The sequence below is a fragment of the Salmo salar genome, chromosome 02, assembly GCF_965601325.2.
Source record: "Salmo salar chromosome 02, fSalSal1, whole genome shotgun sequence".
Classification (NCBI taxonomy): domain Eukaryota; kingdom Metazoa; phylum Chordata; class Actinopteri; order Salmoniformes; family Salmonidae; genus Salmo; species Salmo salar.
This window is the reverse complement of record NC_138292.1, coordinates 69509639-69532461: the sequence shown is the minus strand read 5'-3', so window position 1 is coordinate 69532461 and position 22823 is coordinate 69509639. Positions and strand designations below refer to the sequence as shown.

The following is a 22823-nucleotide window of genomic DNA, read 5'->3' as shown; positions in this document are numbered from 1 at the left end:
GTAATACTAAGCCTTTCTATACCTTGATCACCTAGTTGGCTATTAAAAGTCATGTATCACTCCTACTGCAAGTGGCTCTGGATAAGAGCGTTGAAGAGCATCTGCTAAATGACTAACATGCCAATGTAAAAGAGGCAGTAGTTGAAGGTTGAAGAGCGTCTGCAAATGTTTGTAATAAACTTTTATTTTACTAGGCGAGTCAGTTAAGAACAAATTCTTATTTACAATGATGGCCTAGGAACTCCTTGTTCAGGGGCAGAAAGACAGATTTTTACCTTGTCAGCTCAGGGATTCGATCTAGCAACCTTTCGGTTACTGGCCCAACGCTCTAACCACTAGGCTATCTGCCGCCCCAAAATGACTAACATGGCAACGTAAAAGAGGCAGTAGTTGAAGGATTTGGAAGTCAAAACATCAAGACGACATCGCAGAAATCGTCACACATTTCTATCATTTAATTTCTCAATGCAGCCTATCTCCAAGGAGACAAAACTTGCATAGCAAATGTAAAAAGCATTCATAAACATATAAAGCTTCAGGGTCAATTCCCTTTCAATGCAGGAAGGGAAACGAGATACCTAGTCAGTTGTACAACACAATGCATTCAACTGAAATGTGTCTTGTGTATTTATTTAATCAAACCCCTCAATCAGAGGTGCAGGGTGCTGCCTTAATCAACGTCCACGACGGTTAAGTACACTGACATTTCAATTCCAATTCTCTTCAATGCTTTTCAATGAGGGAAATGTGGAATTTGTTCACGTTCTGAAATGAATGGAATTAAAATGGTGTTGACTCTAACCTTGACATATACAGTTGAAGTCGGAAGTTCACATACACCTTAGCCAAATACATTTAAAGACAGTTTTTCACAATTCCTGACATTTAATCCTAGTAAAAATTCCCTGTTTTAGGTCAGTTAGGATCACCACTTTATTTTAAGAATGTGAAATGTCAGAATAATAGTAGAGAGAATGATTTATTTCAGCTTTTATTTCTTTCATCACATTCCCAGTGGGTCAGAAGTTTACATACACTCAATTAGTATTTGGTAGCATTGCCTTTAAATTGTTTAACTTGGGTCAAATGTTTCAGGTAGCCTTTCACAAGCTTCCCACAATAAGTTGGGTGAATTTTGGCCCATTCCTCCTGACAGAGCTGGTATAACTGTGTCAGGTTTGTAGGCCTCCTTGCTCGCACACACTTTTTCAGTTCTGCCCACACATTTTCTATTGGATTGAGGTCAGGGCTTTGTGATGGCCACTCCAATACCTTGACTTTGTTGTCCTTAAGCCATTTTGCCACAACTTTGGAAGTATGCTTGGGGTCATTGTCCATTTGAAAGACCCATTTGCGACCAAGCTTTAACTTCCTGACTGATGTCTTGAGATGTTGCTTCAATATTACCACATCATTTTCTTACCTCATGATGCCATCTATTTTGTGAAGTGCACCAGTCCCTCCTGCAGCAAAGCACCCCCACAACATGATGCTGCCACCACCGTGCTTCACGGTTGGGATGGTGTTCTTCGGCTTGCAAGCCTCCCCATTTTTCCTCCAAACATAACGATGGCCAAACAGTTCTATTTTTGTTTCATCAGACCAGAGAACATTTCTCCAAAAAGCACGATCTTTGTCCCCATGTGCAGTTGCAAACCGTAGTCTGGCTTTTTTATGGCGGTTTTGGAGCAGTGGCTTCTTCCTTGCTGAGCAGCCTTTCAGGTTATGTCGATATAGGACTTGTTTTACTGTGGATATATACTTTTGTACCCGTTCCCTCCAGCATCTTTACAAGGTCATTTGCTGTTGTTCTGGGATTGATTTGCACTTTTTGCACCAAAGTATGTTCATCTCTAGGAGACAGAACGCGTCTACTTCCTGAGCGGTATAACGGCTGCGTGGTCCCATGGTGTTTATTCTTGAATACTATTGTTTGTACAGATGAACGTGGTACCTTCAGACGTTTGGAAATTGCTCCCAAGGATGAACCAGACTTGTGGCGGTCTACATTATTGTTTTTCTGAGGTCTTGGCTGATTTCTTTTGATTTTCCCATGTCAAGCAAAGAGGCACTGAGTTTGAAGGTAGGCCTTGAAATACATCCATAGGTACACCTGCAATTCACTCAAATGATGTCAATTAGCCAATCTGAAGCTTTTAAAGCCATGACATCTTTTTCTGGAATTTTCCAAGCTGTTTAAAGGCACAGTCAACTTTGTGTATGTAAACGTCTGACCCACTGGAATTGCGATTCAGTGAATTATAAGTGAAATAATCTGTCTGTAAACGATTGTTGGAAAAATTACTTGTGTCATGCACAAAGTAGATGTCCTAACCGACTTGACAAAACTATAGTTTGTTAACAAGAAATTTGTGGAGTGGTTGAAAAACGAGTTTTAATGACTCCAACCTAAGTGTATGTAAACTTCCGACTTCAACTGTACATAAAATATATATAACCATACATAAAATAAACATACGTCAGATATACATGGTTTCATAACTATCAAAAAAATGGAATCACTTCAACTGCCCATCTCGCCTCCAATCAACCACTCTCCAGACCAAACATGGATAAAGAGGAGAGAAAGAGAGAGTGAAGAGGCAGGTAGAGAGTAGGAGGGAGTGGGGTGGAAAGAGAGATCAACCAAGAGCTACAGTAACAAGAGACAGCTGAGATGAGTCCCTTCACTTGTCAGCTCATTATGTAATGTGTCACCCGCACTGATAACCCCACATCATTCATTCATCCCCCTCTCCTCCTTCCCACCTCCCTCCCTTGTTCATAAACAGACTGATAACCCCACATCATTCATTCATCCCCCTCTCCTCCTTCCCACCTCCCTCCCTTGTTCACAGACAGACTGATAACCCCACATCATTCATTCATCCCCCTCTCCTCCTTCCCACCTCCCTCCCTTGTTCACAGACAGACTGATAACCCCACATCATTCATTCATCCCCCTCTCCTCCTTCCCACCTCCCTCCCTTGTTCATAAACAGACTGATAACCCCACATCATTCATTCATCCCCCTCTCCTCCTTCCCACCTCCCTCCCTTGTTCATAAACAGACTGATAACCCCACATCATTCATTCATCCCCCTCTCCTCCTTCCCACCTCCCTCCCTTGTTCATAAACAGACTGATAACCCCACATCATTCATTCATCCCCCTCTCCTCCTTCCCACCTCCCTCCCTTGTTCACAGACAGACTGATAACCCCACATCATTCATTCATCCCCCTCTCCTCCTTCCCACCTCCCTCCCTTGTTCACAGACAGACTGATAACCCCACATCATTCATTCATCCCCCTCTCCTCCTTCCCACCTCCCTCCCTTGTTCACAGACAGACTGATAACCCCACATCATTCATTCATCCCCCTTCCCACCTCCCTCCCTTGTTTACAGACAGACAGAGAGCAGGTGACAGGAGTTACATACGCCAGCCAACATACACTCACTGACTGTGTGTTGGGAGTGAATTCAGTCCATTCAGGTAGATCTGGGGCCGTATCAAGCATCTCAGAGTAAGAGCAGTGACCTAGGATCAGGTCACCCCTGTCCATATAATGTTATTCATCGTTATCTAAAGCAAAAACTGATGCTAGATCAGCTCTCCTTCCTGCATACCTGTCGTCCACTTGATCCATCAATAACATTACCTTTAGGCGTGTAATAAACACGTTATCAGCTGTTGTAAAAGGAAGTCATGATAAAGTAAAAAAAATAGAAATACGTTTCTGCCCAAGGATGCCATATCAGACGCTCTAAATCTCGACAACACCGCCAAAATCCATCACACAACCCCTCCAATACATTCCTATACCTCCCTCCTTCAAGAGCAGTTATCACTCTCTTCACCCCAAATCTTGTCCCCCTCCATCACTGAGGCCCCAGCCCGGCTGAGGACCCCTGTGTCCCCAGGAAGTCTCCGTGGTCCGACCCCCACAGCCGGTAGAACTGGGTGAAGTCAACATAGGGAGGGACCCGTCCGGTCTCGTCTGGCTGCACCGCCTGGCTGCCACGCTGTCTGGAGAGAGTACAATACAAACCATATTTTAGTCAACATAATCTTCCTAGAAACAGAATAGAAACCATCCCGCCTGGGATTTGAACCTTCTCTAACCCACCGAGCTACCTACCTGAAGAGGCTGCCTCCGTCTCCTGAAGAAGAGCTGGAGCTCTGGGTGGTCTGGTTATTGGTGGAATGGAGCGTGGTGGTGGGACTCTGGCTGCGGGGTGGGATAAGGGGTGGGAGGGGGGCGGGTGGGCGAGGGGGGAGAGGGGGAAGAGAGGGAAGAGGGGAGAGACAGAGCTCATTTATGGACTGGAGAATGTCAAGGGAGGAACGGCGGATGGCGCTGGGTAGAAGGAGCGTGCTAGAGGTGACGAAGGAGGTGATGAAGGAGGTGAGGAGAAAGAGATGGATGGATGGAGGGAGGGGAAGAAGAGCAAAAGAAAGGGGGGAAATAATAGACAGATGGAGGATGGGAAAGCGATGGAGCAGGAGGAGATTCAGAGAAGGAAAAAAAATAAGGAATGAAGGAAAAAAAGACAGCAAAGTAAAGAAGGGTAGAATGAACCAATCAATGACTCAGAACAGGGACCATGCACATGCCTCTAAGAACAACAAAATAACATGAAGCCAACGTGTGGTCTTACCTCGGGCCAACAATTACACTATGATTTATCTGAAATGACCCTAACAAACCCAAATGAAAACCTACAATGAACTTAAAACTAAAATTATGCAACTGGCTATGAAACCATCGTCTACACTTGTTGGAGTATGGCCAAGAACACAAGGTCATCCATGCCTGCAGAAAGCGACCTAATCAAGCCAGGGTGGAAGTGTGTGTTTAGCTTGGTGGATGTGTGTATGCGTTCGGGCTGGGCGATATATCAAGAATACCAGTATAATGGTATGGATCCACATACCGGTATGAATTTTAACAGTACACTCTTCAACTATATTTTGATACAGTGTTACATGAAATGAAAAGTTCTACATATTGGACTACATCCCTGTCAGTCTTGTCCTAGTGTGTATACAACCATCAGAACGGAGAAAGCCCATTCAAATCCCTTTCATTTCATCTGTTGTCATGCTAGGCTCATGCACTACTCATAAAACACAGTCTTCTATTCACAAACATCACACAAATATTGTCATATGATGTGTTGGCCATATCACCCATCTCTAGTATGTGTGTGAGCATGCCTGCATTTGTATCCTCTTCCAGTGAAAGAAAGCTGTGTTAGTCCAGTTGGTGAGTGTGTGTGTGTGTGTGTTATTAGCTCGGTGTGTGCGCGCTTTGGGTGAGTTGCTATGGAGACATGGCATATATTATATATATTACCTAGGTGTGTGTGTGGGTGTGCTCTCCTCCAGAGTGGAGGCTGTGTTGGTCCCGTTGGTGAGGGTACCCCCCTGAGAGGGCATGACCAGGGAGAGGGTGACGCTGGTCTTACTGGTGCTGCTGGGGCAGTTGGAGTAGGGTACCGACACTGGGTAGATACGTCCACCTAGAGGAGAGACAGAGTACATCAGTATTATAGTAGTAATATAGTGGTGCTGGGGCAGTCAGAGAAGGGTACTGATACTGGGTAGATACGTCCACCTAGAGGAGAGACAGTAGAGACAGAGAACATCAGTATTATAGTAGTAATATAGTGGTGCTGGGGCAGTCAGAGAAGGGTACTGATACTGGGTAGATACGTCCACCTAGAGGAGAGACAGTAGAGAGACAGAGTACATCAGTATTATAGTAGTAATATAGTGGTGCTGGGGCAGTCAGAGAAGGGTACTGATACTGGGTAGATACGTCCACCTAGAGGAGAGACAGAGTACATCAGTATTATAGTAGTAATATAGTGGTGCTGGGGCAGTCAGAGAAGGGTACCGACACTGGGTAGATACGTCCACCTAGAGGAGAGACAGAGTACATCAGTATTATAGTAGTAATATAGTGGTGCTGGGGCAGTCAGAGAAGGGTACTGATACTGGGTAGATACGTCCACCTAGAGGAGAGACAGAGTACATCAGTATTATAGTAGTAATATAGTGGTGCTGGGGCAGTTGGAGAAGGGTACTGACACTGGGTAGATACGTCCACCTAGAGGAGAGACAGTAGAGAGACAGAGTACATCAGTATTATAGTAGTAATATAGTGGTGCTGGGACAGTCAGAGAAGGGTACTGACACTGGGTAGATACGTCCACCTAGAGGAGAGACAGTAGAGAGACAGAGTACATCAGTATTATAGTAGTAATATAGTGGTGCTGGGACAGTCAGAGAAGGGTACTGACACTGGGTAGATACGTCCACCTAGAGGAGAGACAGAGTACATCAGTATTATAGTAGTAATATAGTGGTGCTGGGGCAGTCAGAGAAGGGTACTGACACTGGGTAGATACGTCCACCTAGAGGAGAGACAGTAGAGACAGAGTACATCAGTATTATAGTAGTAATATAGTGGTGCTGGGGCAGTTGGAGAAGGGTACTGACACTGGGTAGATACGTCCACCTAGAGGAGAGACAGTAGAGACAGAGTACATCAGTATTATAGTAGTAATATAGTGGTGCTGGGGCAGTCAGAGAAGGGTACTGACACTGGGTAGATACGTCCACCTAGAGGAGAGACAGTAGAGAGACAGAGAACATCAGTATTATAGTAGTAATATAGTGGTGCTGGGGCAGTTGGAGAAGGGTACTGACACTGGGTAGATACGTCCACCTAGAGGAGAGACAGTAGAGACAGAGTACATCAGTATTATAGTAGTAATATAGTGGTGCTGGGGCAGTCAGAGAAGGGTACTGACACTGGGTAGATACGTCCACCTAGAGGAGAGACAGTAGAGACGACCACCTGGAAACAGTAAACTAGAAGTAGAAATGTTTGTTGAATTAGATAAAGAATTCAAGGTTTCCTGTCCATTTGGTATTGAGGTCTGCCTGCAGATGAAGAATTCAAGCTTTCCTGTCCATTTGGTATTGAGGTCTGCCTGCAGATGAAGAATTCAAGCTTTCCTGTCCATTTGGTATTGAGGTCTGCCTGCAGATGAAGAATTCAAGCTTTCCTGTCCATTTGGTATTGAGGTCTGCCTGCAGATGAAGAATTCAAGCTTTCCTGTCCATTTGGTATTGAGGTCTGCCTGCAGATGAAGAATTCAAGCTTTCCTGTCCATTTGGTATTGAGGTCTGCCTGCAGATGAAGAATTCAAGGTTTCCTGTTCATTTGGTATTGAGGTCTGCCTGCAGATGAAGAATTCAAGCTTTCCTGTCCATTTGGTATTGAGGTCTGCCTGCAGATGAAGAATTCAAGCTTTCCTGTCCATTTGGTATTGAGGTCTGCCTGCAGATGAAGAATTCAAGCTTTCCTGTCCATTTGGTATTGAGGTCTGCCTGCAGATGAAGAATTCAAGCTTTCCTGTCCATTTGGTATTGAGGTCTGCCTGCAGATGAAGAATTCAAGCTTTCCTGTCCATTTGGTATTGAGGTCTGCCTGCAGATGAAGAATTCAAGCTTTCCTGTTCATTTGGTATTGAGGTCTGCCTGCAGATGAAGAATTCAAGCTTTCCTGTCCATTTGGTATTGAGGTCTGCCTGCAGATGAAGAATTCAAGCTTTCCTGTTCATTTGGTATTGAGGTCTGCCTACAGATGACCAGTAATGCATCTGGAGACGGTTTGAATGTATGAGAATCATGTATGAGAACATGAACCGAGGTATAACTCAGACCCTCCTTGGCCAGGTTCAAGCTCTACACTGAAGGCTCTTGACTCTGTGTATCATGCAGAGACGTCTAACTCACCATTGTGATCTCTACTGTGCTGTCAGGTGGACATCAGTAGCAACACGCAGGCTCAAACACTGGTACATTCTTATTCAGAAGACCATTTAAGGAAAACTGCCATGTTATATATCCTCTCTTCTAGCATGAAATGAGAACACATACAAACTCAGATCTCAATCTTGTTTTATGCTAACAGTCCCTTTCATTATTCAGCCCCTGATCTTGAATTCCCTCCAAGCCAACCTAAAGCCAACCTGTCTCCCCCACCTACCCAGTGTGGGTGTGTCTCCCCCAACTACCCAGTGTGGGTGTGCCTCCCCCATCTACCCAGTGTGGGTGTGTCTCCCCCACCTACCCTGTGTGGGTGTGTCTCCCCCACCTACCCTATGTGGGTGTGTCTCCCCCACCTACCCTGTGTGGGTGTGTCTCCCCCACCTACCCTGTGTGGGTGTGTCTCCCCCACCTACCCTGTGTGGGTGTGAGCGCACCGTCGGCCAGCGTGTAGTTGAGCGTGCGTATCAGCAGCGTCATGTCTTCGTGGCGGGAGCAGTGGGACGCCCTCTGGCGTCCGCTGGCGTAGACATCGTGGTGTAGCCGCTTGACCCGCTCCACCACCGACTGGGCCACGGCCTCTAGAGTTCCCTGTTGGGCTAGTTCTGCTGCTACCATCGCTACCATCTCCTAGAAGGGGAGGAGAGAGGGGAAAACAATGCAACGTGTCATCTCATGGGGAAATCAACTGAAATCAGTAGGGAGAAAGAGGGAAGGAGGCGAAGGAGGAGAGGTAGATGATGTTGGAGTTGGGAAGAGGAGAGTAAGAGGTGGTGGTGAACTATGACGATTGGGAAAGACTAGCACCGTCCTCCTTGGACCGAGGTCTTTATCAAAGAAGCTTGGTGTGAATGTATTGGTTAAGAGGTTCATTGGATAAGTGAATGCACCCACCTGATTGGCCTGTTCAGGTCCGTGGGCGGACTCCAGGGCTTTGATGAGCCCCTCTGACATCAGCAACAGGAAGCCCGTCACGCCCTCTAACGATTGGCTGGCCTGGATCTCCGGCTCTGCTATGATCGGCTTGTTCTTGGCGGCGCTGATGGTCGTGGGCGGGGCATGGGGGAAAAGGAATAAGACGGACAGATCGAAGGAGGAGAGTGAGAGCGAGTGAAAGAGAAGAGAAAGGAAAGAAAGGAGAAAAGAGAGGGATGAGATAGAGGTAAGCGATAAGAGGAAGCGCAGCAAAACGTTGTTTCCAACCTACAATACAATCTAAAGTGGATCCTACAGCTATTGTATGCAGTAATCATGTGCCTATGAGTTATAGTGTTAGCACTGAGGCGGTATGCCCGAGTAGGAAGTCCACTGTGTGCAGCTCACCCTGCACTAACATACAGAACATGAGCATGTCTACTTCTGCTAAGCAATGAAAACAATCAAGCATCCCAGAAAAGTGCTAAAAATAGCCCACGTTAACATATGTAGCTTAAGAAACAAGGTTCATGAAATCAATAATTTGCTAGCAACAGGTGACATTCATATTCGGACAATTTCTGAATCTCACTTAGATAATACATTTGATGATATAGTGGCAGCAACACATGGTTATAACATCTACAGAAAATACAGAAATGCCAAAGGTGGAGGTGTTGCTGTTTATATTCAGAACCACATCCCTGTAAAGCTTAGAGAGGATCTCATGTTAAATACTGTTGAAGTAATATGGCTACAGGTTCATCTGCCTCACCTACAGCCCATTCTGGTGGGAAGCTGCTATAGACCACCAAGTGCTAACAGTCAGTATCTGGATAACGTTTGAAATGCTTGTTAATGTTTGAGACAAACAGAGAGGTATATTTTGACAGGCTTTGATCACACTGCTCAAGAGAAAGCTTCAAATTGTAACTAGCGCCTGCAACCTTGTTTAGGTTATCAATCAACCTACCAGGGTAGTTACAAACAGCACAGGAATGAAATCGTCAACATGTATTGATCACATCTTTACTAATGCTGTAGAAATTTGCTTGAAAGCAGTATCCAAATCCATCGGATGTAGTGATCACAATATAATAGCCATATCTAGGAAAACCAAAGTTCCAAAGGCTGGGCCTAATATAGTGTATAAAACGTCATACAAGAAGTTGTGCAGTGATTCCTATGTTGTTGATGTAAATAATATTTGTTGGTCTGTGGTGTGTAATGAGGAGCAACCAGACGCTGCACTTCACACATTTAGGAAATTGCTTATTCCAGTTACTAATAAGCAGCACCCATTAAGAAAATGACTGTATAAACTGTTAAAACCCTGTGGACTGATGAGGAATGAAAAAATGTATGGTTGAGAAGGACGAGGCAAAAGGAATGTCAAATAAGTCTGTCTGCACAAGCGATTGGCAAAAACACTGCAAATTGAGAAATCATGTTACTAAACTGAATAAAAATAAACTATACTAGGAAACAAAGATAAATGATATAAAGAATGATAGTAAAAAGCTTTGGAGCACCTTAAGTGAAATTTGGGGCAAAAAGGCAAACTCAGCTCCATCATTCATTGAATCAGATGGCTCATTCAACACAAAACCCACTGATATTGCAAGATTAGCAAACGTATGTATGATATGCCAGTAACAAACGCTGACATTACACATCCAAGTATAACAACTGATCAAATTATGAAAGACAAGCATTGTAATTTTTGAATTCCGTAAAGTGAGTGTGGAAGAAGTGAAAAATGATTGTTGTCTATCAACGATGACAAGCCACCAGGGTCTGACAACTTGGATGGAAGATTACTGAGGATAATAGCGGATGATATTGCCACTCCTATTTACCACATCTTCAATCTAAGGCTACTAGAAAGTGTGCCCTCAGGCCTGGAGGGAAGCTAAAGTCATTCCGCTACCCAAGAATAGTAAAGCCCCCTTTACTGGCTCAAATAGCCCACCAATCAGCCTGTTACCAACCTTAGTAAATTCTGGAAAAAAGTGCTGTTTGACCAGATACAATGCTATTTTACTGTAAACAAATTGACAACAGACTTTCAGCATGCTTATAGGGAGAAAACATTCAACAAGCACAGCACTTACACAAATGACTGATGATTGATGAGAGAAATTGATAAAAAGATTGGGGGAGCTATTTTGTTAGACTTGTGTCTTTTGACATGATCATATTCTGCTGATGGAAAAACATGTGTGTTATGGCTTTACACCCCCTGTGGATAAAGAGTTACTTGTCTAACAGAACACAGAGGGTGTTCTTTAATGGAAGCCTCTCCAACATAATCCAGGTAGAATCAGGAATTCAGCTGTCTAGGCCCCTTACTTTTTTCAACCTTTACTAAGGACATGCCACTGGCCCTGAGTAAAGCCAGTGTGTCTATGTATGTGGATGAATCAACACTATACATGTCAGCTACTACAGAGAGTCAAATCACTGCAACACTTAATGAAGAGCTGCAGTTAGTTTCAGAATGGGTGGCAGGGAATAAGTTAGTCCTAAATATTTTAAAAACTAAAAGCATTGTATTTGGGACAAATCACTCACTAAACTATAAACCTCAACTAAATCATTTAATACATCATGTGGAAGTTGAGGTGACTAAACTGCTTGGAGTAACCCTGGATTGTAAACTGTCATGGTCAAAACATATTGATACAGCAGTAGCTAAGATGGGGAGAAGTCTGTCTGTAATAAAGCGATGCTCTGCCTTCTTAACAACACTATCAACAAGGCAGGTCCTACAGACTCTAGTTTTGTCGCACCTGGACTTCTGTTAAGTCGTGTGGTCAGGTGCCACAAAGAGGGACCTGGGAATATTACAATTGTCTCAGAAAAGGGCAGCACGGCTGGCCCTTAAAAGTACACGGAGAACTAACATTAATCATATGCATGTCAGTCTCTCATGGCTCAAAGTGGAGGAGAGATTGACTTCATCACTACTTGTTTTTGTAAGAAGTGTTGACGTGCTGAACGTACCGAGGTGTCTGTATAAACTACTAGCACACAGATCAGACACCCACACATACCCCACAAGACATGCCTCCAGAGGTCTCTTCACAATCCCCAATAACAGAGGCACACAGTACTACATAGAGCCATGACTGCATGGAACTCTATTCCACATCAGGTAACAGATGCAAGCAGTAAAACAGATAAAAATACACCTTATGGAACAGAAGGGACTATGAAGAGACACACACACACAGACACACATACACATGATAAGACACACACTCTACACACACGTACACAGGGATATTGTATTGTAGAGATGTGATAGTAGAGTAGTGGCCTGAGGGAACACACTTAATGTGCTGTGAAACGTGTTATGAAATGTAATGTCATGTAATATTTTTAACTTACTTAATATTGCTGGACCCCAGGAAGAGTAGCTGCTGCCTTGGCAGGAACTAATGGGGATCCTTAATGAATACAAATACAAAAGTGGAGCGTTTTTCCACTAGAAATCTCTTGTACTCAGTCTACCTACCGCTATGCAGCACTGAAGAAATCCAATTGGAAACTCAATTAAGTGCATTTTTCTGTGGATAAGTTGAATCCTATTCAAAGATCCAGCTTTATATTCATCCGTTTGGCTCGGCTACAGAGGACAGCAGGAAATTGGACTTCTGAGCCTTTGTGTGTGTGTGGGGGTGTGTGTGTATAAATGGATGTACATGCGTTAGTGTGTGTGTGTGTGTGCGCACCCCTACCTCAACAGATCTATATCTGTGTAGTTATATTTAACCCTGTAGTCTCCGATCCTCCTGGTGCTGCTCTGACCAGCTATCAGAGCTGCCTGACGAAGACCAGACACATCAAGACCTGGGGGATGGAGGAGAGGATGAGGGGTAAAGTGGGATGAGGTGGAGAAGAGGAGACAGGGGGAGAGGTGAAGGGGAGTGGAGGATGAGATAGGGGGAAAGACAGGGTGGGAGGAGGGGATGAGGTGGAGAAGAGGAGACAGGAGGAGAGGTGAAGGGGAGTGAACGAGGAGGGAACAAGGAAACAGCAAGAAAGGGAAGAGGAGGGCAGACGTAAAGGACGAATGAAGGAGAGATGGGTGGCGGTGATGAAAGTAAGAGAGGAAGGGGAGGAGAAGAGAGGGGAGGGGGAAGGAGAAGAGGTCACCTTCAACCAGGGTATGTGTTTTCCGATGAATTGACCCCCATTCCATTTTAAAGGCAGACTCAGCAGTATGACGTAGGTGCACAAAGTAAACAGCCTAGTGGGTCAATTTCCACAACAACTAAGAGTGTTGAAGCACAAGGCTCAACTTCTCCCGTAGCTACCAGGCTGTAACAGCGTGAAGTGAACCCATGCACAGACTCTGTGTGTGTGACTCACCCAGCCAGTGTCTGTCTGTCTGTCTGTCTGTCTGTCTGTCTGTCTGTCTGTCTGTCTGTCTGTCTGTCTGTCTCTGTGTGTGTGTGTGTGTGTGTGTGTGTGTGTGTGTGTGTGTGTGTGTGTGTGTGTGTGTGTGTGTGTGTGTGTGTCTCACCCAGCCCAGCCAGTCTCTGGAGCTCATCCTCGTTCTCTGTGGTGTGAGGTCGTCCAATCTGGATCACCTGGTTCTGACCGTCGCTGGTCGACTTACATAGCAGAGCCCGGTTGGTACCTGGACCACAACACAACCACCCATATTAATTAAATACAGTAAGAGAGTTTGGTTGGTACCGGGACCAGAAACAGAACATAATCCAGTATTGTATAATAATACCATTTCATTTTATTGATTGATTGATTGGTACATTGATCAATTAAAAGGCTGACACAGACATCCTCATCACTAAGATCCCTGACTGAAACCAGTCTGAAACAGTCACTGTAATGGAGACCTCACTTATTGATTACTTCATTCATTAAATGGCTGGAATTCTCTATCTCACACAAAAGTTCCAAAGTTGTAATGATGAGCAAATAGTTAAAGTACAAAAACGAAAATAATCTCTCTCTCTCACATAAATCAGTAACCGAAAGGTTGCTGGTTTGAATCCATGAGCCGACTAGGTGAAAAATCTGCCGGTGTGCCCTTAGCAAGGAACTTAACCCTAATTGCTCCTGTAAGTCGTTCTGGATAAGAGTATCTGCTAAATGCCATTGAAAAAATGTAATAATAATTAACAAATTAAATGGTTGTAATTGTCTATTAATTGGTCTTTCTGGTTTTAAGACCAGTTGATTAGAATCAAATATACTGTCCATAAATAAATCAAATATAATGTCCATAAATAAATCAAATAAACTGTCCATAAATAAATCAAATATAATGTCCATTAATAAATCAAATAAACTGTCCATAAATAAATCAAATATACTGTCCATAAATAAATCAAATAACCTGTCCATAAATAAATCAAATAAACTGTCCATAAATAAATCAAATATAATGTCCATAAATAAATCAAATATAATGTCCATAAATAAATCAAATATAATGTCCATAAATAAATCAAATAAACTGTCCATAAATAAATCAAATATAATGTCCATAAATAAATCAAATATAATGTCCATAAATAAATCAAATATACTGTCCATAAATAAATCATATAAACCGTCCATAAATAAATCAAATAACCTGTCCATAAATAAATCAAATAAACTGTCCATAAATAAATCATATAAACCGTCCATAAATAAATCAAATAACCTGTCCATAAATAAATCAAATATACTGTCCATAAATAAATCATATAAACCGTCCATAAATAAATCAAATAACCTGTCCATAAATAAATCAAATAACCTGTCCATAAATAAATCATATAAACCGTCCATAAATAAATCAAATAACCTGTCCATGAATAAATCATATATAATGTCCATAAATAAATCAAATAAACTGTCCATAAATAAATCAAATATAATGTCCATAAATAAATCAAATAACCTGTCCATAAATAAATCAAATAACCTGTCCATAAATAAATCAAATAACCTGTCCATAAATAAATCAAATAACCTGTCCATGCTGGTGGGTATTAGCTTGGTTAGCATAATTGTAGAGGAGACGTTGTTTACGTCTTGTGTTCCTGACCGTGGCATTGCAACAACTTCTACACTCCTTCACATCTCAGCAGAAATAAAACATAACAAGCCCATAGGATACACACACACACACACACACACACACACACACACACACACACACACACACACACACACACACACACACACACACACACACACACACACACACACACACACACACACACACACACACACACACACACACACACACACACACACACACACACACACACACACACACACACAGTATGGAATGAGTCAGGCGACTCCACAGCTGGAAACACTTTTCTCCCTTAAAGGTTCCGTTTCATTGCCACGGTCACCTCTCCACTTTGACTCTGACCTGTACATAGCTGGTGAGGTAGACTGAACAGTCTCCTTTTCCTCCTATCCACCACTCCCTCCCGTAATGAACAACCTTTCGTTTTTTCTCCCCCTATAAAATAAATAATTTTCTGCCCTTATTCCGACACTTGAAAACCCCAAGTGTCTTTTCTCCTTCATTCCTCCCCCTTCTTTCTTTGTCTTTTATTTGGCCCCCAAATCCCAATTTGAGACGGGCAGAGAGGCGGCTAACCATGGAGGGAAAAAAGGACCCCAAATGGCCAGTCTGGAATAGTTGGGACCAAATCGTAGCTTTAAAGATCCTTTACAATTATGGAGGACTTAAATCACCAGTGGAGTTTATTTCCTATGAACCAATGACTGACACACACACACGTCTGGATGGAATAGCCAGACAGATGGTATAAGGCCTATTGGACTAATGAGAAATGCTTATGAGAATGGGTCTGGTTGTTATATCAACCCACGGTGAAATCCTTAGGGAATGTGTGTGTTCGTTTCAGAAATCTCTTTCTGGCTTTCGGCTAGAATTCTAATTTCCTACCAGAGTGGTCTGGCTTTTGGATTTTTCTCAAATAATATGTTTAAATGTTTTTCCTGTCTCTGTTTTCGCGAGGGGGGGGGGTCACACACAGACACACAAACACACACACACACACACAGATTTTGACGAAGAAAAGAGTTACAGGGCAGAAAGGCTGGAACAAGGCGTGTTGACGTTCTGAATATAATTTCTAACAGGTGTTTTGATTCAGAGAAGTAAATGTCATTGTAACGTGTGTGTAAAAGGTCAGTGAGGACATAAAAAGCCCTAGGAGGTGTAACTGTGTTTGTATGTTTACATGGCTGTGGTCGTGTTAGTGCAAGGCTGTGCTCCTGTATGTGAGCTTCCTGTGTGTGTGTGTGTGTGTGTGTGTGTGTGTGTGTGTGTGTGTGTGTGTGTGTGTGTGTGTGTGTGTGTGTGTGTGTGTGTGTGTGTGTGTGTTGAACAACAGTACGTACCCACGTTGGCGATGTAGAGCTTGTTGTTGTGTATCAGAGCCACAACAGCGGTAGCTCCACCAGACACTTCCTGCTCCAGGTCTTTCAGCCTCTCAGAAAGCTTCTGACTCTGGGGGGAGAGCTGGTGGAACGATACTCCCTGGTGGAGGGGGGAGGGAGATGTAGGGGAGGGAGGGAGAGGTGGGGGGAGGGAGGGAGAGGGAGGAGGGGGGGGGGCAAAAAAAAAAGAAGATGGTAATAGGAGAGAGGAGATTAAGAGATTTAAGAATGTTAGTTAAGGTCGATTAAATGGCTAATGAGACTATATTGATTCCCAATGAGTACATTCTAATGTGAATTAAAACTGTGGTTGCCATGGAAATCAACGGTGCAAAAAGTTCTGAAATCTAAGTAGTAGAAGGAAAGTTAACACGCTATAATAATAGTCTCAAGTCTGCTCTGTGTGTGTGAGTGAGTGACAGAGTGCCATGCTTACCTCAGGTAGTTGGGATATAATAGTAGCCTTCTCTGCAAGAGCGTCACCGATTGTCTCAAAGTAACTCTTCTCCACAACGTCGAAGGCCTTAGGATAAAACAAGGGTCAATGGTATAAACATTCAAATAGCATTTCTTATGATATGATGCTTCTGCGAATGTGTTCTACCTACAGCAGACAGACAGGCAGACACGCTGATTCAAAGACATAACGGTCGATCTCTCTCTCTCTCACACACACACACACACACACACACACACACACACACACACACACACACACACACACACACACACACACACACACACACACACACACACACACACACACACACACCTGTGAGAGAATTCTGCGGACATCAGCGTCAGTGTGCGTAGACTTGAGCTGACCTAGAAGCAGTTCTGCTGTCAGACACTGAGAGACGAAGCTGGACACTCTGCTCCCATCAAACCCATTAAACACTCCATACAGGAAACAGCCTTCCTCACCTCTGATTGGACAGAAAGAAACAACTCTTTGTCTGAGTGGTCAAAACAAGAACAACTCTTATGTTTGATTGGTCTGTTGCGCGAGACACTGGTAAAGTTTGTTTTGCATGGCCCGGATCCCCCTTGTGGGCAGAGTTTGATTATTTTAGACCATTCCATTGGTACTAAGGAGAAATCTCCACCCACGGGAGGTGCCCCTGTGGGGCCATGCAACAACAAACTCACCCATTGAGACACAAAGCTGGACACTGCTCCCATCGAACCCTGTACAGGAAACAGCCATCCTCACCTCTGATTGGACAGAAGACAACTCTTTATGTCTGATTGGTCAATATTCCTAGAACTCTTACTGGCTGTGTAATCTGCACAGATCACCAGCCTTGGAAAGTGTGAGTATGGAACCTACATAAGGGTGTGGGTAATACAGCAGGGCTTTCTCTTTTTTGGCCCACGACCCCACCATGTAAAGTGATGTAATCAACAACGGCCAATGTTTACTTTTTTAATTGGGGCTATGACAGTCTATTACAAATCCCTCTGACAGTACTTTTGACGGTATATCAATATGAAGGAAGAATGGTTTGAAGTAGGGCCGGGATGATACCAGTATTGCGATATTGTTTCCATGGCAAAAATGAAAAAAAGAAGCAGTATTAACTCTCTGGTCCTTTAAAAACCTTCAGTATGTAAAATATTGTGTGCAATAGATTGGAAAAGAAATACATGTGACTCTGGATGACAAAATAATGTTTGTTTCCAACATAAGGGCTGTTTTCCTAAAGAAGTTAAATCCGCTTCATGTTTTATTTACTTGCCATGATACTAAAGCCCGGCCCTAGTTTGAGGTGACTGAAATGCATCAGAAAGGTATTGGGAAGTTCAGAAGCTCATCAGGCAATAATTTTGTTTGATCTTCTGTGTAGAAAGATAGGGCCTAGTTCCACCCCCCCTAGTCTGATGTAGTGTGTGGTCTTGTCCAATCTGTTCTACTGAGGCTTGTGGGCATTGTAGAGGGAAACAGCAGACACGTGTTTCTGAGAGTCTCATTTTCAGTAATGGGGTCATAAAGCGTTCAAAAGATAGAGCCACAATTGTAAGAAGAAAATAAAAAACATTCTGTTTATTACAATTCAATTAAAGGGCTTTATTGGCATGGGAAACATCTGCTTATATTGCCAAAGCAAGTGAAATAGATAAACACAATTCACTAAACATTACACTTACAAAAAAAAAAAAAAAAAAATATGGGTTGTATTTACAATGGTGTTTGTTCTTCACTGGTTGCCCTTTTCTTGTGGCAAAAGGTCACAGCTGCTGTGATTGCACACTGCGGTATTTCACCCCATAGATATGGGCGTTTATTAAAATTGGATTCATTTTTTGAAATCTTTGAGGGTTTGTGTAATCTGACAACCGCATCTAGTGACTAACAACCACATTTTCAAAATAAGTCACAACCCCTTGTTTGGGCAATGCTGGTATACAGGGACATATCCATGGCTCCAGTAGCATTTTCAGACTGCCAAGCCAAACTATGCTGGCTTGAATATGTTTTTTGTTATTTGGTCCTTTCCAGCATGGTTCCCGTAGCTATGGTGGATATGTAACCAGGCCAGGACAGCTGGCCTTAAAGTGTGAATCAGGCTCAGGTGACTTAGTTACCTGAACCTGAAGTGTCCGTCCTCGTTGGGGTGGCTCTGGGTGTCCTTTCCGTCGGGTCCGTAGGTACAGTTGGGGGCCGTGCCCACCCCGCACATCTCACACAGGGGCAGGTCATCTGTCCAGCTCTGATGCTACCAGGGTGGAGATTGAAAATGACATTAGCTATTGTGTTAGTCATAGCGATCCTACTTATGTAGCCTATGGTTTTAGTGTTCAGAATTTTCTGACAACCATTGAAATTGTCCTGCTTAATTGTCTCCTCAGACTTCTGCTTCAGTTTAGGCTTTGACGACCATAGAAACTACAATATTCACATAGGAACTTAGGCTCACAGTGTAATATTAGCAGAAAACGAAGTTAGTGTGTTCAGAAAATATCCCTTTCTTCACTACCACTATTATTTGGATAAAACTCAACTGACCCGTGGCTAAGAAAATCGCCCCTTAAATAGTAACTAGCTTAATACATATAAATTGCCAAGTGAAGAACACAAACTTAGTTAGCTAGCTGACTAAGCTAGCAATGTTTTTAGCCACGTTAGGCTAGCGGCGGATGTTGCTGTTTGCGGCACACCAGCACAGGGCCCGTGAGTAGTTGTTTCAATTGTCCTTTGGAGAGTTAGAATACTTTATTCAAACAACAAAATGTGACTGGAGTTTTTTTTAATCAAATAAGCACGTCTACAAAAGGGAGAAATCGTTTTTGTCTTACGCTTTGCATCATTTGCCGACGCTGAGACGCCATCTTTGATGGAACTCTTTGTGGACAAGTTTGATGCATTAATGGGCGTCAACCTTGCGCAGCGATTGCGCATTGGCACACGTTGATTTTCACGTCAAATGTGCTTGAAAAGCAGTAAAGGTAGATATCTGAACTTGTACAAATCAATCAAGTTTCTCCTTCATGCCTGTGCTTCTTCTCATTACTCTTTCTTCTCACGACTCTTGAGTAACCCAAACGGAGAGCGATCATTCAAGATACTTGATCAACTAAAGACTGTTTGCTACAGTAAAACAAGTTTACCTCTAATTTCCTTTATTATAGCGCCATCATGTTGACATGTGTTGTATGACATTTCGAGAGTCGAGAAAGAGGATGGAACATTTATTAGTTATAGTCAGATGTGCTTGCTGAAAGCAAGAACAACTTTAGAAATCCGACATATTATTATTCTCTTTGCGCTGGCACATGTAGCAACAAAACTGTAAAAGCTACCAATACCAAAACAACTTTGAAATGTGCAGGTTCACTGTCCTCAGTGTTTGGTGCAAATGTCAGCTGTTTAATAGTGATAGATTTTCAAAACTCACAGTTGTAATACTTCCTGTCTTATGTTCAGAACCTTTCATTGTGCATTCATTGACTTCATCTTTTACTATCTAAGTAATTTATGCAAAATCCAAGTTCATTATGAAATATTTGCTTTAATCACAAATACAATATATACTATTCAGCAGACAGTCATGCCTGCATCCCAGGACTCAAACCCACTACCCTGGTGTTACGAGTACCATGCTACCCTGGTGCTACAAGTACCATGCTCTACCAACTGAGCTACAAAGGATAAGGATAGCCTCACTGTTTAATCACTACATACTAACATTTAATACAACCTCCACTATTATTGCCACCCTTGATAAAGATGATCAAAAAATACATAGTAATACAAATACCCAGATATATTTGAATTGCAAAAACATTTGAAAATTATATTATTTTATACTAATACAATGGCTCAGAGGTTAGGCCCCCAGAACATATATATTTGGCCCAACAGGCAATCAGCAAGCAGTTATCTTGCCTCCAGGGAGCCATGGAAGTGAATAGAAAGGTGAACCTTCACACAGTTGCAATGTTTTGTATAAACCGATGTATATATCGATATCGTATCGAACAAATGCCACTGATATCAATTTAGATTGTCCATATCGGTGCCTATCATTCTAAAAAAAGACAGACAGAGCATCAGTTTAGCCACTAATTTCAGTTTATGGTGTGTGCTTGCTGTTTGCCTTGCTCAATCATTTCTATTTATCTACAAAGGATTGCTACAGTACACTTTTATCTCTGTACCTAGATATTGCCATTCACAACTATTGTTAATTGTCATGTAGGCTAGCTGTATTCATCTCCGTACCTAGACAGTGACATTCATAACTATTGTTTAGATTTATTAAATTAAACTATAGGATACTGTACATGTGATCGTTTGTTCTATTCAACTCTATTCAATTCTACAGTGCTATTCAATTCTACAGTTCTATTCAATTCTACAGTGCTATTCAATTCTGCAGTTCTTTTCAATTCTACAGTTCTATTTAACTCTATAGACTCAGTCAGTATTGAATAGAACGTTACGACCCCGCCCACCTTGGCGGAAAACATCCCTTGGTCATCCCATTGGCTCACAGCAAAAACTTCACCTTTTTCAAACGCAATTTTCATTCAAATGCCTTGACTGACATCTCTTTGAAACATCCATGTAAAGCAACTTGGATGCAGTGATCAGTGTTGCAGTAAAACCTTCATACCTGATAGGTAGTATACATATTTAGGAGATTTTGTGGATGTAGCGAAATGCTTGTGTTCCTAGCTCCAACAGTGCAGTAATATCTAACAATTCACAACAATACACACAAATTTCAAAGTAAAATAATGGAATTAAGAAATATGTAAATATTAGAATGAGCAATGTCGGAGTGGCATTGACTAAAATACAGTAGAATAGAGTACGGTATATGTGACTCGATCCAGGAAACTAGCCGTATGTCGCAAGTCATGACTTCACAGGAGAGCCTTTTGAACGTACATTTATTTTTTTTAAATCAAAATGTGTTTTTTTTGCCAGTAATGCCTTCTCGAACTTTCATGTGCCTTAATATCAAACTTGCATATCATCTGTAAATACGAATAAAATTGTTAAATTACGAGCTGAGTTGGTTTAGCCACAGAGAAAGGCAGCAACCTTCCCGCTAGCCATGATTGGCTTGAGATAATGAATGGGCTGGACATGCCAAGAGATGAGTTTGGATTGGTCTGCGGTGTTGCATCTTGTGTCTATAAAATGAGCTGCTCGTATTGCGTAGATAATCCTTTCTACTACAGTTTTTTAGAAAGATATAACGTTAGCAATGGACAACTGAAAATATGTTGCTACTGCTCTCAATAACATCGATGCCCTGAATTTATCAGGCGCTATCCACAAAGGTCAGTGGGAAAAAGTTGTAATGGATTACTTTCTGGATGATGATCATGCCATGCAATGCTGACTCTCTCTCACTCTGAAAAGAACATGTTTTGAAATCAGTGGAACACAACTGGCCAAACAAGTTGTGCAAACTAAACCGAAACAACACAGGATGTCTGATAAAAGGGTTGCAGTCTGCCGTGAAGCTTTCATCCATGTATACAGGTAAGAATCTAGCTACAGATTCAGATATGACAGTTGAAGTTAGAAGTTTTCATACACCTTCGCCAAGTACATTTAAGCTCAGTTTTCACAATTCCTGACATTTAATCCTAGCAAAAATTCCCTGTCTTAGGTCAGTTAGGATCACCACTTGATTTTAAGAATGTGAAATGTCAGAATAATAGTAGAGAGAATGATTTATTTCAGCTGTTATTTCTTTCATCACATTCCCAGTGGGTCAGAAGTTTACATACACTTAATAAGTATTTGGTAGCATTGCCTTTAAAATTGTTTAACCTGGGTCAAACATTTCAGGTAGCCTTCCACAAGCTTCCCACAATAAACTGGGTGAATTTTGGCCCATTCCTCCTGACAGAGCTGGTGTAACTGAGTCAGGTTTGTAAGCCTCCTTGCTCGGACACGCTTTTTCAGTTCTGCCCACAAATGTTCTATTGGATTGAGGTCAGGGCTTTGTGATGACCACTCCATACCATGACTTTGTTGTCCTTAAGCCATTTTGACACAACTTTGGAAGTATGCTTGGGGTCATTGTCCATTTGGAAGACCCATTTGCGACCAAGCTTTAACTTCCTGACTGATGTCTTGAGATGTTGCT

At 42.5% G+C, this 22823-nt stretch overlaps 1 protein-coding gene across 1 annotated transcript; it reads right to left on the bottom strand.

Annotated features, from left to right (window-relative positions):
- Positions 1-166: 166 nt before the first annotated feature.
- Positions 167-19777, bottom strand: tab1 (TGF-beta activated kinase 1/MAP3K7 binding protein 1). Its single transcript, XM_045708501.2, has 12 exons — positions 19510-19777; positions 18799-18929; positions 16985-17138; positions 16649-16735; positions 16174-16312; positions 13295-13411; positions 12507-12618; positions 8743-8887; positions 8265-8478; positions 5363-5528; positions 4145-4234; positions 167-4032 (listed from the first exon to the last, which is right to left on the bottom strand). The coding sequence occupies exons 1-12, from the start codon at positions 19576-19578 to the stop codon at positions 3885-3887; spliced, it is 1572 nt and encodes a 523-aa protein (XP_045564457.1). The 5' UTR covers positions 19579-19777; the 3' UTR covers positions 167-3884.
- Between the last annotated feature and the right edge of the window lie 3046 nt (positions 19778-22823).